We start from the raw sequence: 12,335 nt of genomic DNA on the forward strand, positions 1-12,335 counted from the left end.
CATAAATGCAGCTATAAAACCGTGGCAACCTTTCATCCATTAAATTTTAGTTCTACTCATTTATAACACAACGCAACTAATTCTATGGGGGAACCTAAAAATATATTATGAAAAATACGCCACACTGGACTTACAAATAATCCTTTTCAAAAATAAATATTCTCAAACTATTAAATATGAACAACTTTAAAAATCTGGTCCTTACTTTGTATAATCAAAGAACTGTTTTGCCTTAAAACTCAGAACCAAACTCAAGGTTCTAAATAAACAGCAGCTAAGAATTTTGCTTGTTGATAAAGATCCACAATTTTAAAAGGTCAGAACGAAAAAAAGACAATCTAAAGCAGACATAAGACATATTCCTAGCTCAGAAAATCAATTGATTTCCTTGATTCAATCAGTACTTAATAAGAGTCTACTGTCAAGTTTATATAAGGTAATAAGTGGGAGATAAAAGTTCTGCCCTTCAGCAATGTGACTTGTTAAGACAAGAACTCACAGGGGACAGTGACAGTGGAGGAAGGGAGTCCAGTACAAAGGACTCCTCACCTCATTAGCCCCTGCTGAGATGACTGCACCCGCCTTCCAACACCCAAGCTCGGCCCATCCCAATTCCAACATATTACACCCTCTTGCCAGAATCATTTTTTAAAATGCAAATCTGGACATATTCCTCTGCTTAAAACTGCTCCACTGTCTTCAAGATAAACTAACAGCTGCCATTTACTGAGCCCTCACCATAAGTGCCAGGCCAAGCATATGTGCTAGGCAGTTTACACATAGGATTAGAAAATAATTAGAAAATCCAAAAGTTAGTAGAAAACCCCAAACATGCAGCCTCCACAGGAAACTCTTCCTGCTCCTTCCCACAGCCTGTGCTCCAGCAGTACGAAGCTTCTAGCAGCTCTCTGAGTCCAACACCCTGCCTCACATCTCCAGGACTTTCTGCGGAGGGCGCTTCTGCTCAGCCCTTTTCACTGGTTCACACGCACTTCTCGTCCCTATCGGCTTTTAGACTGTGCGTTCTCTGAGGGCAGGACCGTGCCTGTTATCTCTGCAACCACAGAACCTGGCACAGTCCTTGGCACATAAGGAATGCTTATTATAATAAACACTGAGTGAACGAACGATCATAAACCCTCTGCTTCCTAGTTCAGGCCTGTTCAAACCCAAATCCCAGTTGCGAGGATCATGTGACCATGATGTGAGAACACTGTAAAACTGTAAACAGTAACACATCCATAAAGGCTCTGCGTTATTCTCGCAAAAGACGGGCGGTCGGAGGGGAAGCAGAAGGGAACGACATCATAGAGGCCAGAAGGATGAGTTTCAAGAAAGAAGCAGTTAAGTGGACAAGGAAGACAAGCACACAGGAAAGAACAGTTAGATTTAACTAGAAAGAAATGTTACCCTTAACGTTAAAGAAAGCATTTCAGAGGAGCAGTGGCCTAAAGTGGCTCTGAGCTGTAGTGCTGGTCATGGTTTAGGAATGTCCATCTCTGTGCATTTAAAAGAACGTGCTGTCGCTATGGTGGCAGTTCTCCTGACATCCACCAAACTGATGCCAGATTAACCTACATTCCCGACTGGCCTGCAGAACATCGTGACAAGGCCCCAGCCGCACTGCTTGAGGCCAGCAGGCTACTCTCACTAGGAGCAGCTCCCACTCCCACCAGCCGAGTCCTGTGCTTACTTGTTTGTTTCCAAATCTACTTATTCTACTTATGCTGCTTGCACCTGTCATTGTAATTATGTAATTTAATTTAATACCTGATGAAATACAAATGAAAAAAAAGGAGCTGTTCATATGAATTTTATGTTGAATGCTTTAAAAAGATTTATGGAGAAGAGTGGCTAACCGCTAAGTCTACTGGATTAGATAGAGAGGAAACAACTACAAAGATTAGGGGATGAATTATAAAAATCTAAAGATTTTACCCACAGATTCATCACGACTTCAAAGAAACAGGATATAGAAATCACAGGCAGTGCATTATGGGTGAGGTTGATGTCAGAAAATCAAAACAGAACTGCCGTCAAACCCATTCAAAGAAAACGTCTTGGCCTTATGTCCAAAGATTGGTGAGTAAGTGCACACTGTATGTTTTAACTTAAAATAAAATGCAAGTCCTTGCTTGAATCAACCTCCAGTCCTAACCTCTTGGGTTTCGAGGCTTTTACAGTATATTACTCTCTTTCGAGGATTGGGGCTCTTCTTCAAGTCATCCAAATGCCAGCACTGGAAATTACATTTAATCGAGCACGAGTAAAACGAAACATCAAACGAAAAATGGTCTAACAAGGCCCAATGTAAACAATCTTTCTAACATCAGTCAATTACTTAAGAGAACCAAATAAACAAGAAGTCAGTACATGGAATTTAAAATTGCCTTACCTTATCCATCAAGTACGTAGCAGCTGAAAACCTTTTAACCAAGAATGTGTTCCACATCATCAGCGCAATGCCTATGAGCAAGTCAAGGCAAAGCAGTAAGTAGAATGTGTGTGTACTTCCACTTTCATCAGACATAAATTACTGTCTTCCTTAAGCTTATAAAACTACATGGGCTAGTTATTTAGATATCATTTCTTATATCTTATGTAATATTTATAAAATTAATTAAAAACCTTTATCTTTAATAAGTATCAGAACTGGGCTGCATAAGAGGATATTCAAATGGCCAATAAGCACAAGAAAAGACTGATATTTTTTCAAAATCATCAGTTTTGAGAGAAATATAAGTTAAAATCACAAAGAGATATCATTACACAACCAACAGAAAGGCTAACTTTCTTTTTTTAATGAAAATACCAAGTGTTGGCAATGACAGAGAAACAACTGGAATGCTCATACATTGCTGGTGGGATAATAAATTGATAAGACTACTCGGAAAACGGTGTGGCTGTGTCTACTAGAGCTAAATATGTGTGTACCCTGTGACCCAGCAGTTCTGCAGAAATGGATAAAAAGGTGTGTTCAACAGCACTGAGAGCAGCTTCAGTCATTGTAGGCCAACACTAGAAACAACCCGATGTCCACCAAATGATTTTTTTCATGTGAAACATCTTTTTCATATGTAGTAATTATTATTACCACATAGCTGCTTCCGTGTCTAGGAGTGACACAGGCTTCAAAGGCTGTGAAGAAGCCAGGATGCTTCCTCAATGTACAAATGGCTACAGCTCTAACTGGAAGAAATCCTAGCCTGAAGTCAGAAGGTAATTTAATTTTAACAATAAGGACAGGACACTCTAGAGACCATATTTTACAAATGAACCACTTTAAATGTTTTTTTTTCTTTGAAGAAGGTAAAATCTAAGAGACGAATAAATAAAATAATTTTCAAGTTCCCTTCAAGTAAAATGAAACATTTTAGAACTCCTGCAATCTGACTTTATTCCACCTGCAGGAAGGTGGTGCAGGCGAAGAATTCACCACACAGACATCAAGGCGATCCCCCTCCTACCCGGCCCAACACCTAGTCTCACCACTTAGTCGTCTTACTAAGTTGAGGTGCTGAGCTCCTCAACTAATTCCTGAAGGGGAACCCATCGATCTATTAAATGGAACCAACAACCTGTTTACAATTTTTCAACAACAATTTGTAACATTCTTGCAAGGAGACACCGGCAGTCCCCATGGGATGGCAGCCAATGGAGAAGATGCACATTTACTACAAGAAGCACAAGGCAGTTTCCGGGGTACAGTATTATCAGGTTCCGGCTCCTGGACTTTTTCATCAGGAATTGTAGTCCTAAGCAGCCCATCCCTCTTTCCTTATCTACCTGTGAACTAAACGTGGAATCACTGATTCGTGCAGAATATTCTCCTGACTCACACCTAGGAACACTTGTCAGCTTGGGAAACTGATGGGTGGGGACGGAGGTGATCATTACTGCCCCCCGCCCCCTTCTGGAGAGCGTTCCTCCAAACCGTTGAAACAGCCAGCACCTTGCATATGGCAATACACAGTCATGTGGCGGGTGGCGGGACCAAATGAAAAAATTAACAGGAGGTGAATTTAAAGATCCGTGCCTCTCTTGAATCAAGCAGTCCTGTTTGTAACACCTGTTTACTCACCATTCTGAACATGCGCATTGAGAATGTGCTTCAGGTGTTCTACTGACCTAACAAAAAAACGTGCTTCCTTACATACAGGGAGAAAAAAAGAAAGAAAGAAAAAAAAGCGTATCATTTAATAGGCGTTTCACATACAAACGGAGAATTCTCACATAAATGTCTGTATAAAGCTACCCAAGAATGCTGTGATAAGAACATGGAATTATTAGGAAAAAGTAATTTTTTATAAGATAACGTCAATTGTCTGTCTTAAATTCACATTATCTATACAGTGATTGATTCCTAGAAACCCCCAGGTCATATATGCTGACATCTGGATTCACAATTTACTGTGGTTTGTACAACACAGTAGTGTTCTCTCCAAAAAATACTTGAATTCACACAGATTTGACAATAATCGGTTAACTTCTTTGCAAATATCATTCATTCATTCATTCCTCAACAAATATTTATTAAGCATCTACCATGCACGAGGTACCCGGGATACCGTGATGAACAAAACAGACCCAACCCTTGCCCTCACCAAGGTTACATTCTAGTGAGGGAGCTAGAGAATAAATATGTAAGTAAACTGTGTGCTATGTTAGTGTAAGTGCCAAGGAGAAAGCAGTGAAAGGAAATATGAAATACCAGAGGGATGTTTGAATTTCAACTCTTCCTGATCAAGGTGGTTGACATATTAAAATTCAAATACAGTATGTAAAACTGATCAAATTATCCAGGTCTTGGCTAAATAACTTTGTGGCCTGTACAAAGATTAAACGCATCCCCTGTGCCAACATATACTGGTGTTGGAAACTCCCCAAAGGCAACTTCAGTTGGTTTGAGCATAATAAGCTGTGTGAGTAAAATGGCGGGATTGGGACAGGGGTTGGGTGAGGCAAGGAGATAAATATTTAACAGGAAAAAATAACAAACAAGAAAAATGGCCACTTATTCTAAATGTAAACAATCCTAATAATAGATGATGATAACACTAATTAAAATTCCAGATACTATGCATGCATCCTTCGAAATAGCTAGTGCTATATATCCCTCATTTACTTTAAGGAGAAAATTGAGAGCAGAGGGATCAGAAACGCTGCTAAAGGTCACACAGCTAATAAGCAGTGGCAAGGAGCTTGAGCTCAGCTCTGTCTGTGTCCACAATGCAAACAGCCTTTGGTTTACAAATGAATGCTGTAAAATAAGAGTTTTTTCCTTAAATATCACTTTCTTAGACCTGAATCTGGAATTCATTTACTCAGATTTTAGAAATTATTATGTCCTTGTTCAAGTCCTAACATTCTTTTTTCATGTAGGAAGAATACATAGAGGTCTTTCATGTAGGAGAAATAAGTAGGCTCTCTTTAAGTAGAGAGCCGAATTACGACTACCACTGAGGCTGGAGGGAAGTCAACTGAAGAGGGTTCCCCGTCCTAAAGTCACTTACTGTTACTGTCTTCCTTTAATATGTGAATAATTACTTTTTTTTTTTTGGAGGAAGGAAAAGTATTGTTACCGTTAATCTATGAGGATGAATTAGTTCACCAGTGAGATTATTCTTCAAGCGTGCAACCTGATAATCTAAGGACAATAAAGGGAAGAATTTTGATTTGAGAGGGACGATCTCCCAGGGCACTGACTAGGGAGGCCGACGTGAAGGACTTACTGGCAAAGAGTTTGTTTTGCCATCATGTTTTTACATCTTAGGTGATCCTGCCATCAATCTTGAAGGGCTGGCACCTTCATCATTAAAAAGCGGTGGGGGTGGGGCTGGCCCCGTGGCGGAGTGGTTAAATTCTCGCACTCCGCTGCAGGCAGCCCAGTGTTTCGTTGGTTCGAATCCTGGGCGCGGACATGGCACTGCTCGTCAAACCATGCTGAGGCGGCGTCCCAGAAGGACCCACAATGAGGAATATACAACTATGTACTGGGGGGCTTTGGGGAGAAAAAGGAAAAAAATAAAATCTTAAAAAAAAAAAAAAAGTGGTGGAGGGAGCTGGCCTCCTCGACTAGTGGCTAAGTTTGGCACACTCTGCTTCCATAGCCTGGGTTCACAGGTTTGGATCCCCAGCGCAGACCTACATCACTTGTCAGCCATGGTGGCAGTGGCAACCCACATACAAAACAGAGCAAGACTGGCATAGATGTTAGCTCAGGGCTAATCTTCCTTAGCAAAAAACAAAAACAAAAACAAAAACACCAACCCGGTAGAGAGAGAAAAAAGCAGGTTCAGAGATTCAGTGACTGGCCCAAACCCACACTTTTGTTCAGAAATTCGTCTGGGACCCAAATCCAGGTCCCCTGCTCCCAGCCTGGGCCTTCTCCCTGCACTGCTTCCTGACTGTGAGTGCCCTGGGAGAAAGTGTGGTTACCAAAAGAGGAAGAAAACGATGCCCATGCAGAGGCGAGAGGGCAGCAACGCTAACCCTGGACTAGAGTCAGCCCTGCAGGCAATACGGCTTTCTTGATTCTTCTTCGGAGACAAATGTAAGAGAAGTGACGAACCCATACAGGCCTGTCTTAACAATCAGACATGGGTTGGCGTCAGATCTTTCCTCAGGCTTTTATCATGAAGACTAGAATATGAGGAATTTTCTGACGGTCGGCGCTGTCTCATACAGGAACTCAAAAGGAAATAAAAAATACACTTCTTACCATCTAACTAGGAGGAGGGCAAAACACACTGTGTTATACACAGAGAAACCTAGGCTGAAATCCCGGCCCAGCTGCTGACGCAGCCGAGTCCTTAGGGAAGGCACTTGGAGAGGCCCTAGCACAGCTCCTAGTATCCGGACATCCCACAGGGGAACAACCCGGTGTTTATAACAAGTCATTGCATTAAACTGTCTTATGTATGTATAGCATGAGCACAGACACAGAATTAACACGAAAGAGGTAACGAGAACCTCACCTCTGGGTCTTTATTCCACTGAACAACATACTCCCAACAGCAATGTGCGTGCAGCACGTCTAGCTCCAGGCTGCATGGAAACTGCTTGTAGGCTAAACACAGCAAGTCTGCAAGTCAGAAGAGAGTGAGGTTGTAGTCTTTCCTTACTGAAAACAGCCAAATGTCCACTCCGGATTTCACGTTTCTCTGTAGTTATGTATTACCTGGAATGGCTCCCAGGTCCATCTCTACCTCTGACATCTCAAATAAACCTCTTTTAATACCTTCTTTAGGCTCATCTGGGTTTTCTGTATCTCTTTCTTTATTAGCCAGTTTTAATATTTCAGGGCTGAAGTCCTGTTTAAATATCCACTTGGCTACAGTGTCTGCAATGCCACCTATAGTTTGGAGACAAGAAAGAAAATGAACATTTACAGGGCTTGCCAAAGGGAGCCAATACAGTGAACGATCCGCATCTCCTTGTGAGCAGACTGAAGTGCCACGTTCAGTTTTAAGCCTGGAAGTGATGCCCCAAAGCCACAAGACTCACAGTAGCATTATCACATACCACTCAGCTGGCGAGGGCAAGTGCGCCATCTGATACCTTTCCACTCTGGTAGAATGTTAGATAACTATCAATGAGTATGCATACAGACGTCTATGTACCACAGACCTTCTAGGCCCACAAATTCAAAATATACTTTACCTAACAAAGGTGAAGGGGCGAGTACATCTTTAAACACTCTCATTTAAACATCAGTGAGAACAGACTGATTAGCATGATATTTATCTAGGCTTCTTAGGGCAATATTACTTTCAATAGTCAACTAATTTGCCTCTATAGGATATTTATGGCCAAAATTCAGCCATGGCAAAGCTAATCAACAAGAGGATGCTATACCATGTTTCAGTGACCAATACAGTCCAAAAATGTATAAATGCAAACAGAAAACATTCAAGATGAAGAGTCTCATTTACTACCTAAAACAAACTACACATTCTTCTATAATTTACCAAAACTTTTCCTCTTGTTTGGATTCAAATAAAAACCTTTCCACAAAGAGAAGGCTTCACAGTAAAATCACAATCATCAGTGAAAATACAGGAGAGCAGTGTGCTGGGCGATCTAGTTTCTTATGTTTGGCTTCTAAATCATCTGATTACTCTTACTCTGGAAGCAAGCCCCCATTGCTTAGGTTAGTATTAAAATGCTGTTCCTACAGTTTCACCAGGTGGCAGCACAGAGTGCAGTGAATTTACAGTTAAAAATTTTCACAAGTATGATAAATAATGAGAAAATGAGCTAACCAAACAAAAATCGATAAATTCCTGGGTATTTATAAACCCAGAAATACACTCATTCCAGTATCAAATGCCCCACAGGACTGCTGGGAAGAAGAGGGAGTATGCCAAGATGATTCAAGATTTAAGATGCTTATGGTCCTGCAAGATCTAAGCACAGGAACCCCATGACTCCAGGACAGGAAAAAGTGACGCATCAGAAAGGAGGTATAAAGTTCTGTGGAATGAGGGGGAAGAAGAGAAAATCTGCAGTGAGTGGATCATGAGAGGTTTCCTGGAGGAGGCAGCATTTCCGCTGGGCCTTGAAAGATGAGTAAAACTGAGAATCCATGCGTGGGAGAGGCGGGGAAAGGGAAGACGAAGGGCTCAGATCCAGAGATGGGGAATCACACAGATGCTTCATCTGAACTCTAAATCTAGCAACAAGCAAGCAAGAAACGGAAAAATGGGTTGGATTCAAAGTCAAAAGTTCTTGGAGAGCAGGCTTAAGAGTTCACACTTTGTTCTAGCAGTCTTCGAACTTCTTAGTCTCTTAAACTCAAGAATTATTGACGACCCCAAAGAACTGGAGCTTGTGAGTTACATTTACCAATATTTATAGTATTAGAAATTAAAACTGAGAAATGTAAAAAATATTATCTCATTTTAAAATAAAAATGAGCCCATTACATGTTAATATTTTATGAAAATAATTATATTTCCCAAAGCAAAAAAACGATATTTAGTGAGAAGAGTGGCACTACACTTCTGCAGCTCTCTTGAACGTCCAGCCTATGTCTGGATTCTCCGATCAGCTTCCGCATCCCATCTCCTGTGATCTGCTGCTTGGGTTGAAATACCAGAGGGAAGTCTGGCCTCAGACAGACAGGAGGCTGGAAAGGGAGGGCTCTGGAGGTGCTCTGACCATTCTCTGAGAAGGGTTGCTGACTCTGCAAGGCGGGGGAAGTTGCTGGGAGCTCCTGAGCAGGGAACGGATAGGATCATACTTTAAGAAGAGTAACTGAGAAGAAGTACGTGGTTGGTTATTTACTCATTTTAAAAATCTGAGTGTATGTCTCTTTCCTTATTCTTTCAGTCATTTCTACTAAAAAAAAAAGCCTATATTATATAAATATAGACATACAGATACAAATGCTCAAATAAACTTCAGGTTACCTTTGCCTCCTTCTAAAAGCTTTTTAACAGAAAGCCTCGGGAGTGGCTCAGTCTGCAGTGAGGACACATTGGCGGTCTGCATGTTTGCTTTGCTGTGAAGCAGCGTCTGAAGTATGAGACAATCCTCCAGTTGTTTCAGCAGGAGTTTCCAGTACTCAGTGTCGAGAGAAAGAGCCTCCCAGGAATCCGTGAGGGCCTCCGAATCCGCACCCAAAACTGTCTGGGAAAACTAACAGAGAAGGCACCGGTGATGACTCTGGCAGAGATTCTGAATCAACATTAACTAGAATGAGCTTTTAACTCAAACACTGACGGACAGTCAGGACATATCACAAAGCGACAAACAGATGCTGTTTCACAATTATTACTACTTGGCTGGGTGAAACATAGGAGTCAGGAGTAGACTGGAGATTTAGGGGCAACGATGATGGAGTCTGGACATTTACAAAGGACCTGCAGTAATACACCTGATTCAACCAACGTTCAAGGCTCCAAAAGTTTTCAGGGCCATCCTTGACGATAGCTACAGCTTTTTCTATCTGGACCAAGATACGGCTATTTTTTCAGAATGCACTGGCTAACATAAAATATGTGTCTCAAATTTCTTCTCTCTCCATTACTATAAACATCTTAAGCTAGTGATATTAAATTTAGCCTGCAAACTGAGACTGACAACGCTGAGTGAATCTCTATAGACCCATTTAAGCGTCTCCTCCACTTTAATGCAATAGCTCCCTGGTAAAAACGATGTGATCTACCAGAAGATATAAGGGATGTTAGTCTTTTTGTTTTTTTTTTTAAATAAACTTGTGTCTTCAAGAGATGAAAAACCACAGAACAAAAGGTCAATGGGAAACTTTCATTTGAGTTATTCAATGCCACATGCCAAAAACAATCTATGCTTATAAAAGGAAGTTATAAATATAATGGTAGAACTTTAGAGCCAGAAAAAACGTGAGAAATAATGCAGTCTAACCCTGCTCAATTTTGCATGAGGAAACAGACTCATTTGAAGGGGCTCACCGCAAATCAGCAGCTATTGGCAGAGAGCCAGATCTCTGTACTCCAACTCCAGTTTTCCTCTTAGGCCCTGTGGCTAAATTCAAGTAGCATGTTGTCTGAGTAAGCAAATTAAGGGCAGCACCCTTCCCCCCGAGAAAGACAAACAAGAACCTGATGGACACACACGTCAAATTCTAGATGCTCCACAACACTACAGGCAATGTAGCCCCAGAAACGGAGCAGCAGTCCCTTAGCCACCTGGAAAGATCCAGATCAAAGCTGCCCCCTTGCCCACTTACCTTTTTCTCCGTCATGTTGTTGGATATCTGTGCGGCCACAGAATGCCCAACATGCGCGGATAACAGAGCAGCTCCGTTGTTCTCAGACTGGATACAGGCTGTGCGCATCTGCTGCCACCAAGGGGACACAGACTGGGAATCCCAGGTCTCATCGATGGCCACTAGAGGCAAAGGGGAGAAGTTAAAAAAGAAACTCTTCGTTCGTCAATTTGTTTTTTGTCCAATCTTTCACACTAAACTAAGGTTAAAACAATACTCCCCATAGATGTGTGTGCACTTCTGAATGACCTGGGAGATCAATCTGCAATCTATTTTATTCAGAACATGTATACTCCATTATTTGTGCTGTGCTAGTCGTCTTGCTCCTGAATCAACGTTAAATCCCTGTTTGGAATATTTTCATCACTGCTGAATACTACTGGACGTTTTCATATGATAGGTTAGTGTTCTAATCATGCCAAAAATAATAAGAAAAGGACTATCTCCACCAAAGCCCATTCGATTTACCTCACTGACTTAAGAAAAGGCATTCATGGCTCACATCACATTTTTGACACAATGATGATGACATAGTATAAATTTAATTTTCATAAAGTACTTTGAATGCATTAAGAGCTTTCTATTAATAAAGAATCTCTCTAGTGAAATGTTTTGTGCATTGTCATCTCCTTCTGTTAGGAGAAATGATCTTTCCTCCCCGCTTCTGTGGTGTTTCAAACTCTAAGCTTTGCTTCTGAGAGCAGCAGCCCACATTCCTGAGAACTCGGAACCACGACCCGGCATCCCCGGGCACGTTACCTTTCATCTTGCTCAGGAGGGACAGCATCGTATGAAGACAGCAGACAGACTGCGGTTTGTCCAAAATATCTTTTTCCTTAGAAAGCCAAACACTCAGGAGCAGAGACTGAAATCAAATTTAAATCTCTTTCAGTCTAAGAGTATTTCACATAAAGAAAATCTTGTACTTTTCTAGAGAGCACATGTGTGTATATGAGTGATTCCGTCTTTTGGGTTGGGAAATAAGTGGTTACTTGTTATGTCACGTAACATGAGGGGCAGAACAAGGTACTGTGTCTACCTAAGAGATTCTTTAACATCTGTCAGACATCTAAATTCCGCCACTTCCATGTCTTCTTTGGGTTAGGCACTGCCTTCAGTTCGAGCCTCTATTAGGAGCATATCACCAGTAAGGACACTACCACACTAGCATGGATTCCCTATAGATTGGTGAGGGGCCACTCAGCTGTAGGAGGAGACTGGAGGAGAGAGGGAGGATCTGGAGCTGTGAACCCTGCCCTCACCTTGGCCACACCAAGGCACTGCAGACTTGGCAGTAGGGAAGAAGTATGTAAAACTATCAAACTCCAAATTTTAAGTCACTAACAAATCATGAGAAACAGATTTTAAACAAAAACACTTAAATCAACATAAGTGACTTTTAAGATGCCTATGAACCAGCATATCTACTTTGAGTGGAAACCTCTTAAAATTTACAAATTTGTACACAGATAAGTCTGGGATAATGACAAGTTTAATGGCATGGTGCCACATCTGTGAATACTGGTGTCTGTGAGAGGCTTTGATTGCTTATAATCCGTAGTACCTTCAGTGATAAAAAGCT

General features: G+C 41.4%; 1 protein-coding gene across 1 annotated transcript in view; it reads right to left on the bottom strand.

Annotated features, from left to right (window-relative positions):
* RAB3GAP2 (RAB3 GTPase activating non-catalytic protein subunit 2) overlaps positions 1-12,335 on the bottom strand; it is a 98,480-nt gene that overhangs the window by 10,569 nt on the left and 75,576 nt on the right. The window contains exons 22-28 of the mRNA NM_001309159.2: positions 11,513-11,618; positions 10,715-10,875; positions 9,414-9,642; positions 7,181-7,354; positions 6,978-7,084; positions 4,082-4,148; positions 2,396-2,466 (exon numbers count right to left, since the gene is read on the bottom strand). Of these exons, the coding sequence (NP_001296088.1) occupies positions 2,396-2,466; positions 4,082-4,148; positions 6,978-7,084; positions 7,181-7,354; positions 9,414-9,642; positions 10,715-10,875; positions 11,513-11,618 (915 nt within the window). The remainder of the gene's footprint in view (positions 1-2,395; positions 2,467-4,081; positions 4,149-6,977; positions 7,085-7,180; positions 7,355-9,413; positions 9,643-10,714; positions 10,876-11,512; positions 11,619-12,335) is intronic.

Source organism: Equus caballus, chromosome 30, assembly GCF_041296265.1.
Source record: "Equus caballus isolate H_3958 breed thoroughbred chromosome 30, TB-T2T, whole genome shotgun sequence".
Lineage (NCBI taxonomy): Eukaryota > Metazoa > Chordata > Mammalia > Perissodactyla > Equidae > Equus > Equus caballus.